This window comes from Euleptes europaea, chromosome 12 (assembly GCF_029931775.1).
Source record: "Euleptes europaea isolate rEulEur1 chromosome 12, rEulEur1.hap1, whole genome shotgun sequence".
Classification (NCBI taxonomy): Eukaryota; Metazoa; Chordata; class Lepidosauria; order Squamata; family Sphaerodactylidae; genus Euleptes; species Euleptes europaea.
Genome location: NC_079323.1, coordinates 37,058,529 through 37,084,028, shown reverse-complemented (window position 1 = coordinate 37,084,028; position 25,500 = coordinate 37,058,529). Strand labels below are relative to the sequence as shown.

The 25,500-nt window shown below is 41.7% G+C and overlaps 1 protein-coding gene across 2 annotated transcripts in view; it reads right to left on the bottom strand.

Moving 5' to 3' along the window:
* Positions 1–13,901: 13,901 nt before the first annotated feature.
* BBX (BBX high mobility group box domain containing) overlaps positions 13,902–25,500 on the bottom strand; it is a 142,041-nt gene continuing 130,442 nt past the window's right edge. Inside the window, exons 14-15 of one of the 2 annotated variants that reach the window (XM_056858498.1) lie at positions 18,867–19,059; positions 13,902–14,119 (exon numbers count right to left, since the gene is read on the bottom strand). In XM_056858498.1, coding sequence (XP_056714476.1) covers positions 14,032–14,119; positions 18,867–19,059 — 281 coding nt within the window. In that variant the 3' untranslated portion in view covers positions 13,902–14,031. The remainder of the gene's footprint in view (positions 14,120–18,866; positions 19,060–25,500) is intronic. The other variant, XM_056858499.1, reaches the window with a different exon arrangement.

Below are 25,500 nucleotides of genomic sequence, written 5' to 3'. Positions count from 1 at the left end.
GCCAAAGAACATAGTAAATTAAACTACGTGTTTGTGTGTGGGGGGGGGGGGCGGGGAGAGTACTTGACCAAAGTCTACCATTTTGGGCAACCCAATTTTTACCATGTATTGTTCCCACCAGAGCTTATGCAGCATGGTAGTTTATAGTAAGAAGAAAAATACAACAAAGCCCTCCATAAAAACTGAAGATTTTGTAGTTGGCTCTGAATATTCAACCTAGAACAGAGTTTAACAAATGCTCCAGCAGTGCAATCCTATGCACCCCCTGATTTAAATGGATTTAGTCTGGAGTAATTCTGCATGGAATTGCACTGCAAATATATTAAATTTCTTTTGCCATCTTTCTACCTCATGTGAAAACTTGAGGGCACATTTAAGTATACATTTGAGTTCTGTCAAGTCCGCTTCCTTTCCGCCCCATACCTTAAGTCCCATTGTTTCCTGCCAAACTCTAACTGGAGACCAATAAGACATGGCACATTGTCTACATCTATGCTTCCCATGCATTTCAAGTTGGAAACCATCTGCCAAAAAGGCACAGCATATTTTCAGAATGCTGTTATAAGGAATTTGCTCAGGCTGTAATTAACCCACAGCAAGCACTTGTTTATGAAATATGAAAACAAATGCATTTGTTAACTGCAATCACTCAATGTACCAAATACATATTTAATTGGGAAGCTACAGTGTATCTTGGAATATGTACTGCATGTCCATGTTATGCATTCCTTCTGATGGAAAAATTATTGCCCCAGGCACAGACAAACCCAGAGCAGCTGTTTCTAGATTACATGCTTGCTTCACTCCAACTCTTAGGCTGGAATGGATCGTATCTCGTCCTTTTAAGGTGAAAAACTGGGAAAATTTACCAGGATGTGTTCAAACACTAGTTCACTGTCTCCTGTCATTCAGTACATTATGATCTTTGCAGCCTTAGCATTACTGATACATACAAAGCCTTAGCATTACTGATACATACAAAGCATTTTTTATACATACAAAGGTTTTCATTTGAAGAAACAAGAAAAAGTTGATTCAGGTAGATCAAATTAACTACGTTCACGCATACATACTCATTCCTTGATGGGTGCGGGTCTTGCGTGTATGAAGTGGCCACATTACATTCTGGATCTAGGCATGCAGTAGTAGGTGGGAAAGAAACGGCAGAACGCCATTGTGGTAGAATGGATTGTACCACCAGACTACAGTAGGGTTCTCATTATGAACACCTGCCCCAATAAAAAAAAGAAAAAACAAGAAGAATCTAGGAGTAGCCCTTTCTTGGTGACTTAAAAAAAACGCAGTGAGGTTTTATAGGTTAGGGAGCATACCAATGAGACCTGCCCTCCCCCAGCCAACTAATTGGTTAGATTGATTTAAAAGCTTTTGAATAATTAAAAAGATGCCACAATAATTGGGAAGCCTTTAAAGCCTTACCAGCCTTTAATTATTTTAAATTGAATTTTTTTTTAAAAAAACAACAACCATGGATAACAGGCATTCCCTATTATCCTAATGGATTTGCTTTTGACTCTCTTTTAAGAGGTCCTCAAAACAATAAGTAAGCTATGGGCTTGGATTCACTGGTAATTTCTATGGATGGATTTCTGTCTGGAGAACATGGACTTCCTGGCCTCTTCACGTCCTCTGTGGTCTAAAATCGCCCATGAAACACTGTGCCTTGGGGAGAGGGAATTTCCAGAGAAAACATGAGTGGAGAGAAAGAGGTCTGCAGTGAAAACCCAACCCCCTTCTGTCCTCAAGTGGATTAAATCCATCTTTTATTCACAAGCAAATTAATGCAGTATCAATTGAATAATACATCAACTAATGGTGGTGCTACTATCAAATGATGTACATGGCGTATGTGAAAAAAATATTCTTAGGCAAGCTGCGTGTGCGTCTTTCTTTCCTTTTCCCCAAGGTATTACACAAGCAGAAACTCAGTATGGCTGTGTACTGGACTCCTTGCCTACAGCCCAAATCAAGTTATAAATGAACCACCAGCGTGGGCCTGAAGACATAAATCCATGTGAGCTGTCCTAATCTCTACTCAGGAACAAATTGGGCAAAGCATTTTTTTACAATAGTATGTGAATGTCCTAAGTGTTGAATGAAGGTTTGGCAGTGGCTATAAGTACTTTTTTACAGGTAAAGCAAAACATGCCGAAGGGTAATTGAGATGCATTCTTGCATAAGCAAGGGCTAAATACAGGGGGGAAATAGAATTTATTCAGTAAGTCTTTTGCCTCCCAGATACTTACATCCCCCCCCCCCACTGGTTGTCTAACAGTACTTTGGGGGTAAGGGAATTTATAATTGAGAAAACACTCCAGGGGAATGGAATAATCCTATCCTCAGTGGTTCTTCTGTGATCAAATTCTAAACCCCTTGCAGCTGTTATAAAGTAAAACGACAAAAAAATAGGTGATTGAATCATATGACATGCAGTTTGGTACTTGCACTCAAAATGTTCACTTATTCTTCTAACATTTCACAAAACAGACAAAGTGAAGTCTTGCTTTCAGGGCAATATGTCTTAAGTACTTTGTTTAGATCATGCCCTGGGTTAATCCCTTATTAAAGTCAGGAGTGTTACCACACCTGGTAGCATCCCACACAGGTGGCCAGGGGGGAACCTGGCAACCCTAGCTGCACCTGTTGCAATAAAATAAGTTTAAATTGAATTTTGTCACCCTTTTCATTCTACCAACTTCACAGAATACTGAGAGCTTTCTTGTTAATATTCATAACCACTACTGAGTGATTTACTTTGTTTGAATTTTCTTTGTTAGTGGCACGTTATTTTGCAGAGAACTATGAATCTGCAACAGGTGTTGCATGCAGAACCAAGAAGGGATGAATATGGCGGCTTACCAGCCTTTATAAGAAAACAGATTCAATGGATGCTTTCAACTGTTCCTGGAGTGGTAAACTCTATTGTAATGCACTAAGGGGTTCTATGATGGTGGTGGTAGGGAAACTAGAACATGTGAGCTGCCCTAGTATATTAGGAAGGAACAGGCAGAGGGGGCTCAGGCTGCTTTGATACTAATGAGAGGAGGGGGGCAGGCAAGGTACCTAGTGATGACAGGCAAAAAGGAGGGGGAGTAAGATGGCAGCAGAACAAAAGAAGGGTTTAAGACAAGAAGGCTGAAAAATGTCATGGAGATGAATGAGTGAAGAAAAAGCCAATGAGAGAAATCTGAGAGGGGAGGGAAAGTGGGCTGAGAGCATCTCTCACCACCTCTGCAACTTCCAGTCCTTACACTGATTTGAACTCACCAACCAAATCCTTGTCCATGGGCTTCATGAGTTTAAGTAGGGGAACAAGAGAAAAATGACAGGAGAAAACTTTTTGTTTAGTTCCTCCACTGGGTATTTCACAGATAGCACAGTATAGGAAAAAGCAGACTGCTAAATGATGCTCTTCTAAAGCCTCTACTAAACCTCTGGAACTTGTGCAGGATTCTCTGACTTGCTGCAAAGCAAAAAAGTTACAGAGCAGCCACACTTGGAAAATTAATGCCCTTCTGGAAAGCTGACGACTGCCAGCATCTGGGTATATCTTCATCATCATCTCTTATTATTATGCACCTTACATGGCACTGTGAGAAGGAGCTTGCTTAGGAACAACTGCACTGACGTGGATGGCTTCCAAAGCAGGAGGTGACATCTGGATAGATTTTTCTGTACTTATCTGTACATCTGGTTTGATACACAACGCTGTATCCTCTTGGTGTACCCTTGCTATCATGTATTAATTTAGCAGTACCGAATTGTGAGGGAACCTGTCTCAGACCTGGGAATCAAACTGTAGGATTTTCAGGCCCATAATTCTACATTTAGACTTACGGGATTTGTGCTTTTCACATTATGTTAATTATATGACAATTGATGCTAGGAAGAATGCACAGAACCGCTAGGGCAGATTATGGCGTCTGACAATAAACCTTTCAGTGCCTCAATAGAACCAACCAGTAAGTCAAACTATTAATGATCACTGGGAATTAGCAGTTTTAGAACACAACACAGACTCATCCTTGAAAACAAATTTATAGCAATAAAAGTCTATCCCTTTCAGCTATGCAATATAAGCACCAAAAGGAACAAGAGCTTTTGAAGTTGATAAATTGAACTTATATGGTTCTTGCACTCCCAAATTATTTTTAAAAGTAATTTACTATCTAGAGGCACCCCCTACCCTTCTCAAAGTGGAAGAATCTAAAACTGCATTAATTTCTTGGTGATATTGGTAACCCACGGGAATTGGGTTTAAACCAACTAGCTGTCTTTTTTGTTATCTCTTGTTCATAAAATGACTAGAATTTGACTGGGACATTTTTGTTACCATTATATTAATGTTATAATGTTTTAATATTATATAGTGTCTTGGGGAGATGAAGCCAAAAGGTGGGACATATAGGCTTAAAATAAATACATGTATTAACACGACATTCTACCAACTATGGAACACCTTTAAATGACTTCAGTATGAACTGTGTCCAACTAATGGTTGGTTTTACATGTCATTATCCAGATAAGCAGAACCACTTTCTTCCCATTAATTATAGCCATATTATTTTTTCTGTTTAAAAAAAGGCCGACAATCATATGGTTTTCTACTTCTCCTAAGCATAAAGATGTGCAATTCTACGCATAAATCAGAATGCTCACCATGACATAAGAATATAAGAGCAGCTGTGCTGGATCACTGACCATCTGGTCGAGCATCCTGTTTGATACAGTGGCCACCAGATGCCCCAGAAGGCCTTCAAGCAAGCATGAAGGCCAAAGACTCCACCCTCCTGATGTCCCCCAGCAGAGGGCTTCCACTTCTGAACATGGAGGTTCCATTTTGTCATCAGTTCTAACAGTCATTGATTGACCTGTCCTTATTAATTTATCAACCACCTTTTTAAAGCCACATAAACTAGTGGGTATAATACACCCTGTTGCAATTGTTTTCACCACTTACTTGAATACAGTATTTCATTTTGTGTTCTGAAATGACATGAAATTATATAATTATATCTGTACAGGTTCAAATAAAATAGAGATATAGTGCAAGTTTTTGCAACAGCAAGGGTGCTCCCCAAAGATATGAGCTTTACGAAATGATCACAGAGGCCAGGTTCTGGATTGTGAAGCAGCTAGATACTTGAAAAGAAATTAGGAGATATAATTTACAAGCTGTCTGTGTCTACCTTAGTGGACTGAAAATTCACGCACATGCATGAAAGAAAAGATTCTGTTAATAGGAGGCCATGGCCAGAAGAAGGAATGACATAATATTTCTTTAAAGGTCACTAGAAATGCTTGTACCTGAAAGATGATCAGGATCAAAGGGGGTAGATCATGGGATGTGATATAAGCTGTGCCTTCCCCTTCCCATTAATCAGTAACAAAGCATATGAACAAATTTCCAGCATGTGCACACTTGCAGAGTAAATACGGCTGATGGATACCCAGAGTTTGGATCCCCATTGAAGCACAGCCTACATTTTCCTAAGCATACCACATGTCCAACTAGATTACATTTCCAGTGCAAATAAATGCCAGTAGGTGGGTTGAATTGGCAAAATAAATGTCATGTAGGTACAGGGTAATCTTGTATCCTGTTTCATGGATCATTCTTCAAACCGTTCCCTTAAAAGTGTAAAATTGTTAAAGTTGCCTTAGAACTGTTGTGGGTGCAAAGTACCCAAATGATTTAAGAGCAGATTTGCAGAGAGGTGGGTTATAGAATGTTTGACTTCTTTGGCTCTGTAAATAGAGCATCATCCCAAACAATAAAAAATAACAACATGAAAACTACATGTGTTATATGATTGATCCATCAGTCTTAAACATCTACATCTGACTAAGAGATCCACAAGAATCCTTTGGTGTGGTATCAGGCTAGTACCTCCTTTGATAAGCATCAAGATTTAAGAATTCTTTAATTGTGCATAAATCAAACGTTTAAAAAGTCCGTGCTCCATTTAGAGCTGCATTAATGTTCACACTAATGGAATATTCTTGTAGAATAAAATGACCTTGTGCATTAAAAAAATTTCTAGGTTACTATGGCACTGAATAAAGAATTGTTATTTCAAAAGATAAGTGAAAAAGATTTAAGCATTTATCTGTTGATAGTCTAAATGGCAAGGTTATTATTTTTTTTAAACAAGAGAGCTCAAAAAGGAAGGAAGAACTAGCTGCCTTTTTGAAATGTGCACCCTTAAACTTTGAAGGCATACCAAGTGGCTTGATGCAGCAGCCGTCTCTGTGGCGAAGGAGGGAAGTCATGCTCCTAAGATGCAAGCCAGTTACAATCCGATAACCAAGTTGCTTCCAAACGTAAATAAATAAATAAGTGCAGAATGGCATGGCACAAATGTAGTGGGCCAAACGCCAGGCAGATTTTATGCTGGCCTAGTTGAACCATCCTTGGTTTAGCCACAACACTCCATTTCTGCTGTGTTGTGGTGATACATTGAATATTGTTGGGTGTTGCCAGGACATTATTGCTACTGACTCGCTTTATTCTCCTATTGGCAGCTCCGCCCTCCCCCCAGCATGCTCTAGGAACACCCCCTGGGACACCGGTGCGGGGCTTTGTGCCAGTGGGATGCCAGCGGAAGGCCCAGCCGGTGTCACTGGGCAGCACTGCCACGGCAGCACCGGGAGACCGGCATCCAGACCTCCCCACCAGCGTTGGGGCCACTCTGCGCAGTGTAAGTGGCCCGGGCATCAGTGTGGGGGGCCCCAACGCTGACACAGCCCCTTACTGGCCAACAGAGGACTTTCATCCTGGAGGCTCAGGAATATGCTGTAAGGTTTCTATCCCTCTAAAACATTACCATGACTATGTCCTACTGAAAGGAAAGGAATGTTAGTCACAGTAATTCTGATACACTGGTTTCTATAGGGTTTGGCGCCCTTCATACATACTCCACGATTGTAATATTCGCACACAAACTCTTGCTGTGTGGAATTTAACCAGAGGGACATGGATCTCAGGAACCTGTTTGTGTACTGTCTGAGTAAAGTGGATCTTAGTTGTGGTAACTTTAGCTCCATCAGGGCCTAACTCAGTCATATGATTTTGTCAACAACCACATGCATGTGTAAATACGGCAGGATTATACTGAGGGTAGGGAAACACAAGAGTTACCTATCCCTAAATCTCACTGTACTTAACTATATACTTAAAATAAAATTATTTTAGCAGGGCTCGAATGAAACTAGCTGCCTTTTGCCTTGTGACCAAATATCTCCAAATAGAGGAATTTTCTACAAGTAGAAGGGTGACAGGACTAGGTCGACCGGTAATGTTAATTAACAATAATGTTAACTAATATGATGCGTTTTGTATTGATTCTTTTGGTGATTTTTAAAATATGCTATTTTTTCCTACCACAATTTTTTTAGAACGTTTATGCTGAAAAGCAAGAAATAAATATAGAAGCAATGAATAAATGTATAAAATAAGAAAGTATTTGCATTTATTTAGTTATGGAACATCACTGAAGGGAGAACATAAAGAAAAATTTTAAAATATTGTATATATTTTATTAAATATTTTTCCAGCATCAGTCCTTCAGCATGGTATACACATGGCCTAACATGTGCAGTTCTAAAACATGGGTTGGAATCCGTGGATCTATTCTACTGGTGAAGATGCTTTCCTTTAGCAGAAGGAGCGTTCTCATGATTATCTTGAGTCAGGAGAAGGCTTCTTCTGGCAGACAAAACCATCTCTGTTAACAGAATTGAAGTGTGAGATCCAACCCTTTCTATCCTTATCAGGTTAGGTATAACGTGTGAAAGATAAATGAAAGGGTGTTTTCCGTAGTTAACTGCACTACACAAATCGAAAAATCCAGTAACTCAATTTTACCACTAGAGGAGAAGAGTTTATTAAAAAACATTACATTAAAGCTTGTTTTTTTTTTTTAAAGCCAAACACTGGGTCAGAATCTAGTAGAACTACTGTCAAGTAGAAGTCTAGGTCAAGCAATTAACAGTCAGATACCTGGGAAAAAAACTGGCAGACTGATAAACTGAAGGGCAAATGCCACAGAATCTGGGTTATTTAAGGAGATGTTTGCAGCAAGATAATACTATCTTGATGTGTTTCTCCCATGCCAACCCCACTGAACGCTTCAAGTGGCAAGCAAGAACACAACTGTGATCATTTCAATGGAGTAAAGTTCCAGAGAGATTGTGCCCAATGCCAATGAACCTCCAACTGACATTTTTAAAAGTCTCAATATGAGAATGACATAATTTAACACAGAAAATGCTACAGTAAATCAAAATATACTGTGTGTGCTTGTTTGTCATCTTTAAAGCCATTTATTCTGAATCAACAATGGCAAAGTAAAAAAAATTGCTCCATGTGCATGGATTTAAAAGGGCAATTAGATCTTTATTTACAAAACATGGTATTCCAAATAATTTATATTGTAGATTGAGAGGTAAGACTTATTTTTTCCCATGTAAATGTATGATGGTTACTTGGTACTGATATTAAAGCAAAAGTAAGATACTCATTAGAAAACAATTCTTTGGAATCACAGGAGGAAAACAAAAACTAATAGCCTATGTTTAACAATCTAGCATGAACTGAGGCCTCTACTCATCCTTATTCAGGAAAAAACACGGTCAATGCATTTGAACACCATTTTACAATTCATCACTTGCATTTCTGAATTCAGACCTGACTATCTGTATTGTTGCTTGCAACATCCAGAAACAAATCTTTATGGAAAAACATTAAGATACTTTGTGCGTACTTTGCAATAAAACTATTATTGAATCCTCACATATATTTGGGCACAACTTCTCTTGTTGGTTCACATTAAAGACATCTTCTCAATACACCTTTGATATTTGTAGTTGTTTGTTTTGCATAGGGCAAAGAAAATGATCACAAAATATGAGAAGAACTCTACAATGGGGTTTTGGTACTATTCATTTAGAAATTAATAAAGAAAATTTTAATAATTATTTATCATGGAAACAATCTCACATTCTGTGCCCACAACCTAGAATGCTACAGGAGAGCCTAATTGTGTGAGATAAGTTTTTCATGCGTGGGAAATGTCCTGTTACTACTGATGAGAAAGGGAAAAGCCCAGTGCAGTGGAAAATGCCTTTATGTGTAGACCATTTATTCCTCTTCACAGACAGAGAAACCAAAGTACCTGTGCATGGGGAGTACTGGATTGCAGCATTTATTTTTTAGTTATAAACAGACTTATTTAAAGAACAGGAAGGAAAATTATGATGCCTCAACAAAAACCATACAAGTGCTACACATACCAGGTAGCAACAGTGCGAATATGGTAGTTAACTGTTTTGAGATTTACATTGTTCCCTCTACAAATCCACTTCTTGAGAAAATAAACTGGAACCCCTAAACAGAGATCCCTAGCTTGAAAAGACTGCATGATGAATCTTGAAAGCAAACTGAAGTCAACTGCAGTAGCCTTTAATAGAGGTAGCATTATTAGAATTAGTTGCAAAAAAGTGTGCAGCTGAGAGGCTTAAATATACAATAGTACAAAAGGCAAACCCAACAATCATTATAGTCTTCACCACATTTTGCTCTTCAGAGAATTTAAAAAGAAAAAATTACACTCCTTCCCTCTGTTCTGACATCAAGTTGGAATAATGTCCTTTATTCACTTTGATTCCCTAATTATTCCCTACCCATTTTCTTCAGCACACTAACTTAATATAATCACCAACCATGGAGCACTCCTGAAAGATAATAGTTTCATGGTAACATTCCCAACTAAGGGTGGATTCAGACAACCAGTTTTATTTTTCCAACTGATGATTTTAAAAGAGAATCCAGTGCTACTTAGTTGCTTGAAGGGGCCAGGGAAGAGCAACACAACAACTATTATTATTGTAGATCTCTAGATAGGGACTAGGTCATCATGTATTTCATTTTAACAAAGGTTGCCTCAATCCATCCTTAGGGATACATCATTAAAAAAATCTAGGATTATGCACCCATTGTTTCTCTTGTGGTGCAATGTACAACTTTTGTGGGTTTGTAAGTGAATTTACAAAGCCAGAGACTATCAAATGACTAGTAGCTGCATTGATGCTACTTATGCTATTTAGGAAAAGTAGCAAATTTCACTGCCAAGTAAAGACCTGCAGGCGAGTATATCCTCTGCTGCTTATCCCATTTTCATAATGCTTCAAGTCAGTTCTGAAAATCACAGACTAAACTATAAGCTGGAAACTGAGGCAAAGAAAAAAGTTCTTTTCTCATAACTTTGGGATATCGTATTAGTAAAGAAGCACACTATATCTTCTTAAATAAATATATCCTATTTCTGGAATCACAGTACAATCCAGGGGAAAAATACTGCCATAAGTACAACAGCATAATATTAGCTCCACAAGATTTTACATCAGTTTTGGTCATATCTGCAAAAAAGACCCTAACAGGAGAATCAAAATCAAATGTACATGTTAAATACTTTATAGAACTCCCCTCCCACCCATCCTGTAATACAGTACTAACACAATTACATGAAAATGACATTACAGTATCGTTTTCCTGGTTGATTCTATGTCTGTAGCATCAGATACTATGCATATACCTCAAAACTATATGAAATATCAAAAGGTCACTAAATAAATAGATAAAAACAAAGAGAACGGGACAGTGCTAAATTTTACATTTGAAAAATACATCCTGACTTTAGGAAACCATAAGGAAGGGTAAGGGTAAATTGTTTATCCAAAAATGTTGTAAAAACTAAGATGTACACAGGTTGAAATCTAGAGAATATGGTTAACTGCAGAAATACTGATTGCTTTTGCTAAGTTAAAGTGGGTCTGGTGAACTATAATGTAACAGTATTGCAATAAAAACACCAAGCAGATAACATTATATTTTGGTTCACTTGAAATATAAGTAAGGTGCAACATTTCTGTCTCTATATGAGTTTGTGGGCACAAGTTGATGGGTCACATTGGCTAGTATACAAAAATACATGCCACAGAGATTCATTTTTTAAAAAACGAAATAATGAAAATGTTAAAACAAAGCAATAAAATGTTATTTTGAAACTTTCTTGTGCTGTTTCCCCCCCTACCCTGAAATAAGATACCCCCATTCTAAAAGAATCAGGACTACAGCAAATCTATTGAAATCAAAACATAATTCAGAGAAAAGAGGGGGGGAAGCCACAGGACACAACCCCCCCCCGAGTGTTCTCTTGCAAGAACCCCCACTGAAGTGAATGGAAGCCACACAAAAGCAGTGGTGCTCATTTCAATGGGTTTCTTCCAGGAACACTTCCAGGTGGATTTTGTCCCTAATAACTATAAAGCTTTGCAGGATTTCTGCTACTCTGTGTCTAATCGCTTAAAAAATTAAGCATATCTACAGAAAGGTTTATAAGCATCAGAAAACATTAATCTTTATTAAATTGACCCAATCCAGTCCCCTGTCTAAGGGATAGTCAATGAGGTTTAAGAAAGAAAGATAATCAAGGTATGAATTCACATATAAAAAAGCTAATTTTAAGCTTCTTTTATAAAAGTACCATTCATATAAACAAATCTTTAGGAACATTGAAATTTAAATGGCAGAAGGATGATGGTACTTTAGCAAAAATGCATTTATTCAAATGGATTCAATAGTCCATATGTCAGTACCATGGCCGAGATGAAGAGGATGCACCATAAGATATTTGGATTTCAGCTACTTGCAGTTTTTGAACCAGAGTTAGTACATCATGGCCTTACACTTCTCAAAGTTACCGCAACGCATGCCCAATAGTTTGGCATGATGACAGCATTTTGTTTTGGTAAAATAATTTAGAGAACATTAACAAAATTGAACTATTAAAAAATAGCGCCATGTGCTCCAATGGCACAAGGAAAATTCTTCTACCTGAATATTCCAAAAAGCATTTAACTTTCTTATTTCCTGTTGAAGTTAGGAAATTCCTTCTTCCACCTCTAACATTTGTATCTTTGAGGAAATCTCTGATTTTTTCATGGGACCAAAGTGACATTTTCCTTGTAATCATCACTTGTTACAATTTGTGTAATCTGTCTGAGGTTGTTTCTGATACTGAAAGACATGCACTGATTACAAACAAAGGCTAAGCCAAGCACATTTTAAGATTCACTTTTCATATGGCTATTAAATCCAATTACAAAACCCCCCCAAAACTGATCCTTTATCAATTCTGTCAAGTATAAATTAAGCAAGCCTGATAAAATTGTGTAAACGTTCATCATTTAGAGACCTAATTAATAAAAAGAGGGTCTCGCTGAACTTAACACTAACACAAAATTCCATCAGAGAAGACGACGACTCATAGAAAATTATTGCTGGGGTCTGGTCAATAGCATTTGGTTAAGTTTTTGTGCTAGGCCGCAAAACATATAAGGGAAACATCTTGTGCTGTGGAAGAAGTACCCTGTGTTGCATGTAGTTTCATGTCAAATTCTAATAAGAATTAAGCTTTGCTGCTAGGAAACATAATTGCCCAGATATGCGTGGAAGCTTGTGCATCCAATTGAGTATCCCTAGATGGATGGTTAACTCTGAATGCAAATGGTGCTGCCATGCAGTTCCCCTCCCTGGTCCAACATCTGGGGCTGCAGAGGCAGACAATTCCCCCAATGTTGCCAACCAGCTGTTCGAGGGGGTCAAGCGGGGTAAAGATTCAGTGTCACCCACCCTGGCCCGCAAAACAGCTGATTAGCAGGACTTCTACCTGCAGCCATGGCTGTCTGTTTGTGCTGAATCATAGGCATCTGGTATTAGCAAAGTGGTTAAAGAAACAGAAAAAAAAGGGACTCTAACCTGGCGTGAGATGTGTGCACAGGAATAAGATACAATATATATAATAAAGAGAAAGAACATGAACTGGAAAAGTGAGCAGTTTGACAGCCTAAATTCAGTAACATTATTTCCTCAGCCATCACTTACTTACACAACACTCAACACTTTACTATCCCGAACGAGCATTGGCACTTCATACTACCAATGAAGCCAATTTAGACTGTGCATAGTAATTAGGACAATTCCAGTGTCTGTAAAATATGTACATCAGTATGCATGTCAACTGAAAAGATTTTCGAAAGAGTGAAGTAATACTAAGGTCACTTCTGAACTATGCATTTATAGTATTTTCTTCCTGTTTCACTGCTTTAGTTTCCACACAGTCATTTTAGACCTCCATCCAAAAATAAATGAACCATCAAAGGCATGAAAGACAAATCTGTAATCTGTAGTATTGTTATCGATATGCCAAACATTTGCTCCAAATGCTAATCATTCTCATTATTCTACGCTTAATTAAAAAAAATCAAGCAAAATACAGCCTGTCAACATTTTTTTTTTGCCAATAAACTCTACCACCCTGGTGGCAATTACGAAAAGTGCAGAACGTCTGGACCATACGGCCATGCATACACCGCTAACAATGGTACACCTGCCCATGCTTTCTTGGATTCTCCCAAACAGGTTCTTAAATTCACTCTAAAATATAAATGTAGGCATAACCTATAATATAAACCATCTTCAGAACTTAAATCTTCATGTACAAAAAGGACTAAGAATATCTACTAACTAGTGCAGTGTGTCAGTTTTTCTCCTCTTTTGTTTTGTTTGTTTGTTTAGAGTAGCTAGCTATTATATGAAACTACTTTCCATACTCTGGTTGGTAGAACAGATGCTGTGGGAGCAACAGGCAAGTTTGCCTCCTCCATGTAACTATGGATATACCGTTTTAAAAACCTTCAGTAGAAAGCAAAGCTCCAGGATCCTTTCACTTCTGTTCCTTAACAGAGAAATAACACCACTCTTATAGTAGATTTAGGGCCACAAACCCGGGGAGCACTGGCCCAGGCTGTAAGTGAAATCTGTGCCATACTGAACACAAACCACTCATTTTCAGTCTATGGTTCCTCCATCACATGGACTGACTAGCATCCATTGGTAAAGACAAGGCTAGGATATTAGGTAAAGCACAACTTTTACAATAGGGTAGAGCTTCACTGGTCAGCACAGGAAATAAGCACTGGAGCCTGAGACATTTCTTTTGGCTGTCCATCATGTGGGAGAGATGCCGTCCTTGGAGTCCTACAAGGGAGAATGGATGAACATTAGCCCAAAATTCTTCTGAAAATAGTTACATTCCTGATCCAATACACAGACATAATCAGAGACGTGTTTTTTTCTTTTTAAATTCCACTTCTATTACTATTTCCTCCTCCTTTTCTATTTCCAAATAATTTATGCAAATAATTTAACTAAAACAATAAAACATAATTAAGTTATCAGTAAAATAGTGCTAAAAATCAAAGGAAGGTAAGCAATTCCAGCTAAGAGCTAGGATCCCAACCTCCTGTGGAAGGACCTCTACCTATAAAAGGGGCAAGGCAATATTTGGAAGATTTTTCTGCTCCCCCACCAGACTCCCACACCGCCTCCCTATGCTGTTCCTGGGCCTCCAGTGCCACACCATGACACAATTCCAACAGGTACAGCAGGATGCAGTGGGATGGGGGAAGATTCCCTTCCATCTTCAACTCGTTCACCATGTCTGCCTCCCAAACAGTGCCAGCCCCTACATGCCAGGGAGTATGGAAAAAGAATTCTTGGCCAGAGAGTATGGTATCCAAACAGGCATTTAGCTTCCCCAATTTAGAACTCCGGTGTAGGCCCATAGGCTGCTACAACAGCCCCTTCACTATAATCAAATTGCAAGTTGTCTAATAATGATGCTGTATTAAAAGCAAGGCCCTGACCTGGATGGCCCAGGCTAGCCTGATCTCGTCAGATCTCAGAAGCTAAGCAGAGTCAGCCCTGGTTAGTATTTGGATGGGAGACCACCAAGGAAGTCCAGGGTTGCTATACAGAGGAAGGCACTGGCAAACCACCTCTGTTAGTCTCTTGCCTTGAAAACCCTGTAAGGGGTTGCCATAAGTCGGCTGCAACTTGACGACACTTTACACACACATTAAAAGCAATATAAAGGACATGTAGACCGAACTGTAATAAACAGACCACCAGAACAGAAGCATCTATATATTTACTGTAGCCATGGAGCATAGTCAAAATTTGAACACCCCCCCCCCCAAAAAAAACATAGTTTTGCAACAAGGAAAATGCACCCCATAATATGTAATTATTACATATTACTAGAACATGCTCCAGAATCTGCTATACTCCAGGGATTCAGTGAAGAGTCAGTGTGGGAAAGATTCCTCCAAGGCAAAAAAAATTGAAAACCATTGCTCTAGAACTGAGCTCCCACTTTTCCCAGTTGCCCTCATCTGGACTGCTACTAAATTTACAACCAACTAAAATTTCCATGAGATTGTGCACTGCTGATATGCACCATGAAGCTCTAAACTGGTGTCACTAAGACATGAATTAGATGAGCCACTTCAGGAAGCAGTTTTGTTTGGAAGGTGGCATTATCTTTTCTGCCACTTTCAAGTTTCAATTAAAAAAAACCACAGCATAGTAAAGTAAATGTTTTGTTACTTGGCATTTGATTATTCAGAACACTCAAGTCACCCTGTATCACCCAGAGGCCAAACTCCTCACCCTCAGCCACTGTATTCCTGCTTCTTTGGACACATACACGCCCATTCCTATGTCTCCAGCTGGCCAGCATGATGCCCCCAGCCATTGTTGGGCTTCTGACTGCTGGCACTGCCAAGTGATGTTGTCCTTGGGTATCTCCTTCCCCTTCAGCCTATTATGTGTTGTTATGAGCCAGCTCTGGCAGGTGGCTCCCAGGCAGTTGGCCAGCTGGTCAAATAACTTTCTAGAGAGCTTGCAGAGCCTTTGTCCATCATCTTCCAGACCTCTTGGATGATGGGAGATGTGCCACAAGAACTGGCTACCTAGGGAGCTGATGAGCTCCCTCTCACTGGCAGTGTTTAAGCAGTGGCTGAACAAACACTTGTCAGGGATGCTCTAGGCAGATCCTGCATTGAGCAGGGGTTGGACTAGATGGCCTGTATGGCCAACTCTATGATTCTATTTTGTTGTATAGGACCACTTCATGGGAAAGGGTGTCACGAGGCATGGGGACTGTTGCCATGGTATTATGACAATACTTTTACAAATTGAGAAAAGCTTTAAGGAAGTGAGCAGTGTCATGGTTGTAAGACTGGAGAGAACGCAAGAGTGAGCGAGAGAGTTTGCTGCAGTTTGAAGCAGCAGAGGTGTTAACAAGCTTTGTGGCTGGTAAAAAAGACTGAGAATGTTCTTAAAGAAAAAGTCAGGTATGGACCCTGATAGAAAATGTGGTGCAGCCCATTGGAATTAGGGGAACAAGGACCTTCCTCCCCTCCCTTCTTCCTCTAAATTTCCCTAGAGCATTTAGCAGCAGGAGTAATTCAAGACTGTTGATGTTTACATAAAACCAGGTAGCTGACAAACCGTGCATTCCTGAGTCACGCCAGAGGCCAAGACGAAAGGCCTCTGGAGACAGGCAAAGGCCTGTGCCGGCGCAAGGGCCCACAGCGCCGGTGTCTGGGCAGCGTACGCCAATGGAGAATTCTGCTGGCATCAGGACGCCGGCAAAGGGTGCATCGTTGTCCCGGGAGGTGTTCCTGGGGTGTCAAGGTACTGGCCTGGGGGCGGGGCTGCTGTTAGGCGGCCTCCTAAGCCGTTACAGCTCGGGAATGCCCCCTTTTTTTGTTGAGATACGCCACTCCCATGCAACCCTATGCGGGTTGCATGGATTTTTGGCGCTGGGTGGAGGTTTCGGTGGGGCCGAAACCTCTTTAGGAGGCAATACCGCTGGGTTGCCTCCTAAGCCCGGCGCAGGCATTTCCCTCAGGAATGCACGGAAAGTCTGTACTGTTTGTCAGGAAAGGCTTCCAATGCATGGAAACAAAGTCTTCTCCATTGTACATGGAAAAAAGACCCCATAGACTTGCTTTTGACTTTACTTTGAGACTATATTCCTCTTCCTGGTTCTAGTTCAAGTGACTCACATTTTGTCTCTGGGTGCAGTAGAAAATACGAGTTAACCTTTTATTTAAGCTGTGATAAAAAGAGGCAACATCAGCTTGTAATCATGAATGGTTGAGCTAGGCAGAGGAGGCACATGCTCCCTGGGCTGCAGCTTCGTATATTTTGGGAAGCCAACAACTTTATTTAAACCAAGACTCTGTGTGATTGCCAGTTTTGGAGAACGAGCAGCTCTGAACTAAAAAAACTTGATTCCACCCACTGCTCATGCCCGACGAGAAAAGAAGAGACAAGATTTCTAGAGGGTCGGATGCGCCTGGCTTAAACAAACAGTGCTGCCAGATCCTTTCTTGCGAAGGAGGAGGAACAGAAAAGGAGGTGTGCAAACTACATTCCTAACCTCAGCACTGAAATATCTCAGTTCTCCTTTGCAGCATGTTCTCTCCCTGTTTCCTGCACATTTCTACCAATCCCTTTCCCTATATATAGCACTGACTTGGGAGGTTCCAGCCACAATGTGAGCATGTGTGGTGTGAGCACGTAATATTGAGAAGGATAAGTGATGGATTTGAGAGAACCCACTGCAAGGGAATCCTAGCCAGAACAGTAAGCTAAATTCCAAGTAAGCTGCTTTGGCAATGGATATTAGGCTATATATACACATCTGCTTTGCGGAGCCCATACCTTCCCAAAGCTGCTGAAAGCCTTAAAAAACTACAGACTTGTTAGCATAGCCTAGATGATAACAACTACACTGTATTTGGGGATTTACCCTCAATCACAGCATTGTAAAGAGTTGGAAAGGAAACTAAGGAGGTAGAATTAATCTCATTTTTACACTTCCAAAGACACAAAAAATTGAAAAAGGCACAGTGTTCAAGAGGCCTCGTTTTCAGTATAATGTTATACTCCATTTTGTAGCTTTATTCTTGAAAATGTATGTGTGTGTGTGTGTGTCTGAGACACTGAGCCAGCAATCGGGTCCTGTATATCAACTTGTTTCAGTCTCCAAGGAGTATTGCAACTTCAGTGTGTTTCCAGGTCTCCTTGAAAATGGTTGTGAAGGACAAGCTATGGTTTAGATTGGAAAAGGGCCATGTTTACACCAACTTCCATTTTGAGACCATGTTGTGGTTTTCATGTATCATTCCTGTCTCTCTTATATGCAAGAACTGGGAGGTAACACATCCTGAATACGGTGCACATAATCTCATTCCAATTTCTTAATGATCAAGAGTTTCGCATATTATAAACATACAGCACACAAACCCAAACGGAAAGCTGATTAGCCTAGTTTAAAAAAAGAAAGCCTTGCTTGATGCAGCCACAAACTAAAATCCCACCATGCAAACTAGTAATATACAGTGTTTGAGACATCCTGCTTCAGATAATGCATGGCAATATAGTTTGGATGTCCCCACTCCCTCCAATAACAGGGTTGTGGGAGTCAAGCTGGTGTCTGAATAAACACAGAATTTTGTAAGCATATATACCAAATTTCATTATGACACCTCAATGCTCAAGGGAAAATACATTATAATAGACTTTACAGTCTCCCCTGATCCCTTCAGAACAGCTGAAAAGGCCCAAACTTTGGTTTGAAATTTAATTGGGTTCCTGAACATGTACACCAAATTTAATTCTGCTGTCCCAGTGGTTCACAGGAGATACTGTGTTACAAAAACCATAACAGACTATTAGGCAAGCTAAACTGTCAAATACAGAATGCCAAAGGAGCCAGTATGAGCAAGTCATGTCAGATGTACCCATAGAGATGCCCCTAGATGGCCCATGCATGTGCTGCTTGGTTTGGATGCTTATCTCAGATACAATACAAGGATGCTGCAATGAAGAGATCTTTTTAGCCAAAACAGAGAAGAAAGCACACACTAACCTGTGTGCATTTTCCATTGCTGCTACCTCTGCGAGAGCAGCTAGGCTAAAGAATGCAGATACCGATGGCATGTCTGGTGTAATACTATGACCTTCTTCTGATCCAGTGTTTTGCAAAGATTCTTTGTTGCAGTCTGTCCCTGTACTTGATGTCTTCTGAAGACCATCCTGCAGTAGTTCCTTTGGTTTCTCTTCTATAAAAATAGGGGGAGGGGGAGTAAAGATGCAATAATTGGAGCCACACATTTCTCCATGCTTTGACAAACCAGGAGGGGAAGATTTGTGTGGTGTTCCCTCCTTTTCTGAAATGAGATTGGTAGGCTTTCTCCATAACTGTCCCCTACCCTCTAGTCTACAGAGACCTGCCTAATGACTTCTCTCCTGTTGACAGCTGACTTTGTTTCTATACAACAGGCTTACTAGTACTGCCCTTAATTAGCACTAGACCAGATGCAGGAAAAACAGAGTTGCACTTACTTGTAACTGTTGTTCATCGAGTGGTCTCCTATGCAGGCACACACTGGGACTGTGTTTGTGCAGGCCAGCCACGAAAAAGATTTCGAACGCTGCCTAATAGTCTAGGAGCGCCCCTCCTCCCTCTGGTGCTTTCCTGCCAAAATGATCACATGACCAGGAGGAGGGGCACTACTACCTCCATTCTCTCCATGCTGATGCCAGAGTCCCCAACAAACTAATGTTTCAGGGAATTCATAGCAGGGCAGGAGGGAGGGGTGTTCCTGCACAGAAAAAAACACTTGATGAACATTTACACGTAAGCGCAACCCTGTTTTCATCACTGTGGTTTCTGTGCAGTCCCACATTGGGAGATTAGCAAGCTCACTCAGTGAAGGAGGTGGCTGCGAAGCTCTCAAAGAAACAGACCATGGAGGACCGCCTTCCCAACAACTGTTTATATATTGACAGAACTGTCTTACAAAGGATCAGGGAGTTCTGTACAAATGTCCCAACTGAAATACATGCAGGAACATGGCAAAGAAAAAAAGCACACTGCTGGAGAGAACTGTGATATGTAAAGTGGCACTGAATAGCTATGCACTCAACATGGAGTGTGATGGTCCCTACTAACCCACAAGGATGGGTTGTGTGAGGATGCTGACCAGTGCTTCTTGGAGCCTGAGAGACCAATACAAAGTAGTGTTGGGTCCCTAGAAGACCAAAAAACCTAAGAAAAGTCACATTCAAGGAATGTAAGAAGTTCACAGATGTTTGGCATCAGAAACAAGTGTAAGAATAGCTTTGTGAGACATGAGGACTGAGAGACAATTCCTGGTAGGGAATCTTGGCCAGCACATCAAACACCCTAACCTTGTGAAACTTCATGAATGTAGGAGGCATAGGTTAGACCCAACAAAGTCCTCATTCCACAGTTGGAAGTGCTGTATACTAAAAATACCCAATATAAATGCATCACCTGGGAAGTGCAAAAAAATCAATGAGGGGTTATACATCTATTTGTAATATCTTTAGGAATCCAATAAGAGGAATGTTTAGAGAGTCAGAGTCCCAACCAGTGGCCAAAACATTATCAGCACCACAAGAAGCAGAGTCCAAACTCTGTTACAGCTTCAGAAGAGACTCTTTTCCACTTAGCGGTGCAAGATCTGGTAGTGAAGGAGTGGTACTTGCCACTCAGAAAAAAATCTGAGGCTACTGCTCCAATGAGGGAAAGCAACTGATCAAAATGACCAGTCGTCAATGGAAATGAGAATAAGTAGATCCACATGTAATAATGAAAGCAGTGAAGCAGGCTAGATGTGGCCAAAGAAAGGATGGACAGCATGCACCATAAATGAACTGTGTGCAGCTTGCAGAGCAATCTAAACAGCAAAACAGCCAGGGGGGGGGGGAACATAAAAACAGATTACCCTGCCAAAGGTTTAGAAGGGCATTCCCAATGATGGGGGCCCCTGTCAGGAAAAGAGCAACAACGACAACAACAAAAAAGGACAGGGCATGGAATGCACAACTGTGGGGCAAGACCAAATAGCCTGGCCCTTCAATCAGAGTATGTGGGAGTTGGCTCCCATTAGTTGAGGAAAACACGATGAATTCCGTGACTATGTGAAGTGTTTGCACTAAAATAGAAGACAAAAATAGGATATATCCAGTGCTCTAGGTGAAAGTAACGACAAACTAATGTTGCAGAAGACCAGGAGCCACTGTGAGACACATGCCCACAGCAAGGTCCCCACACTATAGGGGAGGCATCATGGCAGTAACTTCCAGAGGCTCAGAGTCAAAAAGGAGTAACCTGGGGAAAATGCAGCGCTGAGAAAACCAGAATGCTGCACATTAGCTCTGTCCCAGAAAGAAAGAACAACTCTGGGCATCTCCTTGAGGGTGAAATATACACCAAAAAACCAAATTAAGTTACGGTGTCACATATAGACATGAAAAAATGCCAAAAATTGCAGCTGGGAAGCCAAAACAGAGATCAATCTTAGTAAAATAAGGACTGACCTAAACTGAGAACGGTAAAGGGAAACTCAGTCAGTAGGATAAAAAGGGTTGCCCTGGAAAGGATCGACAACCAACCGTCAACAGAGCAGGGAAAACAATATGGCAGCCTCACGTGGGCCACCCTAATAGCCATGCATTTTGTAAAATAGCCAAAGCATAATTCCAAATGAAGGGGAATGTTGGAATTCTTCTCCTGGCAGCTTCCACCTCCAATGGCAGAGGGAATCTCTGCAGGAAGGGTAGAGAAGTCTATGAATAAGGCAGCCAAGCAAAAGTTTGAAGAAATAATTAAAGACATACACATAATTAGATGATCTGGACCTGAACATAGGCCTTTTCAGGTGCCCTCCTTAACACATAAGAATAATTCAAAATAGCACCCCTTTTCTGTCCCAGGGGTAGTACTGAACTGAATAATTTAATTAATGGGAAGTCAGGAAACCTCCCCTCAGAAGAGTGTTAGGGAAGATCTTGGGTTTGAGCCCACAAAGCAACATGGGTGTAAAAATAATTGTAGGAAACCTGTAAGTGGTGGAGACGACAGCAGATCAGAGAATTTTTACTTTCTCTTGTAGAGTACACAGAGGACAGATGAATGAATTTAAAGGATTTTTGACAAGTCCAATTACCAGAAACTTTTTCAGTTACTCCCCATAGAGTGTTGTCCAACTGGACTGAAGAATTCATATCCTCTCTGTGGAGCTTTCTTCCTTTCTGTCTGTCTGTCTGACAATCATAGAGTTGGAAGGGACCACCAGGGTCATCTAGTCCAACCCCCTGCACAATGCAGCAACCTCACAACTACCTCCCCCCCACACATCGTGACCCCTACTCCATGCCCAGAAGATGGCCAAGATGCCCTCCCTCTCATGAACTGCCTAAGGTCATAGAATCAGAATTGCTGACAGATGGCCATCTAGTCTCTGCTTAAAAACCTCCAGCGAAGGAGCACTCACCACCTCCCAAGGAAGCCTGTTCCACTGTGGAACCGCTCTGTTAGAAATTCCTTCCTAATGTCTAGATGGAAACTCTTTTGATTTAATTTCAACCCATTGGTTCTGGTTTTCCAGCATGGACTACGGCAGTGTAAAAAGACTAACCCAGATTAAAGGAAGAGATTTGTCATGTACATCACCACATGTGTTACAAGCTCCCTTCAAAGGGGATAGTAACAGGGCCATATTGACCTGTTGATGCACAACTTAAAGGGAAAGTGTGCCAGATAAAACAGAGTTGCACTTACCTGTAACTGCTGTTCATTGATGTCTTCGGTGCAGCCCCACATGTGGGACTGCGCCTGCGCGCAGGCCTACCGCCGGAAACTTTTATAGCCTTAGCCCTCAAGCTGGGGATGCCCCTCCCATCGCAGGCGGGCCCGGCCTTCGCGCCGAACAGCCCGCATGCTCCTGGGCGGGGCATCCCCCTCCCTCCTCAGTTCCTTCTCCGCCGCCGACCCAGTAAGTAAGGTAAGTACCAAAAGTGTCTTAATAATCATGACTCTACTCAAAAGTCACTTCTCTCTCTTTCTCTTATTATTATTTATTTGTTTAGGTCGACAGCGGGGTTGGAAGGGAGGGATGTGTGTCTGCACCGAAGACATCAATGAACAGTAGTTACAGGTAAGTGCAACTCTGTTTTCATCTTCTGTCTTCGGTGCAGCCCCACATGTGGGATTTTAACAAGCTTACCCAAGAGGAGGTGGGGTCGACTTAGGAAAAAAGCGTCTGAAGAACTGCTCTGCCCACTGCTGCATCGTTTCTGGCTTGCAGGTCCAAGGCGTAATGTTTGACGAAGGTGTCTTCAGAGGACCAAGTTGCTGCTCGACAGATGTCACCCATCGGAATCCTTCTGTGGAGGGCAGCAGAGGAACCCTGTGCCCTAGTGGAGTGGGCTCTAATCCCTAACGGGCAAGGAACTCAGGCTTGTTTATACGCCAGCCTAATCGCTGAGACCACCCATCTTGCTATAGACTGAGCAGATGCGGGCCTCCCTTTCTTGGGTCCCTGATAACACACAAAGAGTGAATTAGATTTCCTAAAATGTTTGGTCCGTTCGATATAATAAAGAATGGCACGCTTCAGATCAAGGGTGTGTAGTGTTTTTTCTGCCTGAGAGGACGGGTTGGGAAAAAACACAGGTAAAACCAAGTCCTGCGCCAAGTGAAAGGTGGATATCACCTTGGGCTTAAACTTAATACTAGGATGAAGGATCACCTTCTCATTATAAATCTTGAGAAAAGGCCTGTCTATGCGTAGAGCTGCTAGTTCTCCTACCCTTCTGGTTGATGTTACTGCTACTACAGAAAGGCAACCTTGGCAGATAAATTGGCTAGGTGAGCGTGAGCCAGCGGTTCAAAGGGTTCCAACATGAGCTTAGCCAGAACCAAAGATAGAGACCACTGGGGCACTAATGCAGGGTGAGGTGGGAACAGATTGTTAAGACCTTTTAGGAAACGTTTCGAGAGGGGATGAGAGAAAACTGTATACCCTTCTATTCTATCATGAAAGGCTGAGATAGCTGCGAGGTGTACACGTACTGAGGAAACCGACAGGCCCCTCCTGGTTAACTGTAACAAATAATCCAAAACCCTAGGGAGAGGGCAGCTAAAGGGGGAAAAACCCTCTTGCGACGCCCATGACAGGAATCTGTCCCACTTCCTATCGTAGGAGTAACGAGTGGACGGACGTCTTGCTTGTAAAAGAACCTCCTGGACTGCCTGAGAACAACCCATTACAGAATGGGACGAATCCTCCAGGCCATGAGGTGTAGCCTCTGTACATCGTGATGAGCGAGATCGCCCCAGCGGAGCAGGAACGGGTGGTTGGGAAGGGGTCTGCAGTTTCCCTTCGCCAGTGTCATCAACAGTGGGAACCAAATTTGTCTCGCCCATCGGGGAGCTATGAGGATGCAGTCGGTGTGGTCTGCAGCTATCTTTCCCAGTACCCTTGCTAGTAGAGGGAACGGGGGAAAGGCATAAAATAGGTGGTTGGACCAAGTGAGTTGGAACGCATCCCCCAGAGAAGTTGGGTCGCTCCCTGCTAGTGAGCAAAACCGTGTAGCCTTCTTGTTGCTCCTGGTTGCAAACAGGTCTATTTGTGGGGTACCCCATTCCTGAAAAATGGGTGCAAGGAAGAAGTCCTGTAGCTCCCATTCGTGGTTTGTTGAGAATTTCCTGCTCAGGGAGTCTGCCCACGTATTGTGAACTCCCGCTATGTGTATTGTCCTTAACTCTATACTGTGCCCCAAGGCAATTTCCCATACTCTCTGGGCCTCCCTGCAGAGTGGAATGGAACCTGTGCCACCCTGTTTGTTTATATAAAACACTGTGCAGGAGTTGTCCGATTGCAGAAGTGTCTTCGAGTTGCGGAGGATATCTGCAAAGGAGGTAAGAACGTAACGTACGGCACGTAATTCAAGGAAGTTAATGTGCATTGAAGCTTCACCAGGGGACCACCTACCCTGAGTGGAATGCCCTTCGCAGTGACCACCCCAACCCTCCAGAGAGGCGTCTGTAGTGAGGGTGAAGTCCGGTTTCCAGAAACCGAGGGGAACACCCTTAAGGAGGTTGGGCTCAGTGAGCCACCACCGAAGGGATCTCAGGATAGCTCTGGGGGTGGACAGTCTATGCCACTTGGAGTGGCGTGAGTAGTCGTAAGATCTGATAAACCAATTTTGCAGTTCCCTCATACGTAGTCTAGCTATAGGGGTAACTGCAGTGGTCGAGGCCATAAGGCCCAATAAACGTTGAATAGAGACTACTGGTTGGTGTCTGCATCTCAGAAAATGGTGAATGAGACCTCTAATTGAGGCTACCCTTTTGTTAGGGAGGAAAGCGCGTCCCGCTTCGGAGTCTAACACAGCTCCAATAAACTGTGCTCTAAGGGAAGGGCTTAGCTTAGACTTTTTTAGATTGACCATGAGGCCCAATTTGGCACATGTGGAGAGAACCAGTTGTAGATTGGAGGAGAGTGCTTCCGGGCTAGTGGCTGTAAGTAGCCAATCATCAAGGTAGGGGAAGATAGTACAACCCCGGTCCCTGAAGAATGACATGACCACCGCCATGCATTTCGTAAAAACCCTGGGAGCTGTGGCAAGGCCAAAGGGGAGGACTGAGGACTGGAAAAATCCAGACCCATAACGGAACATCAGGAAAC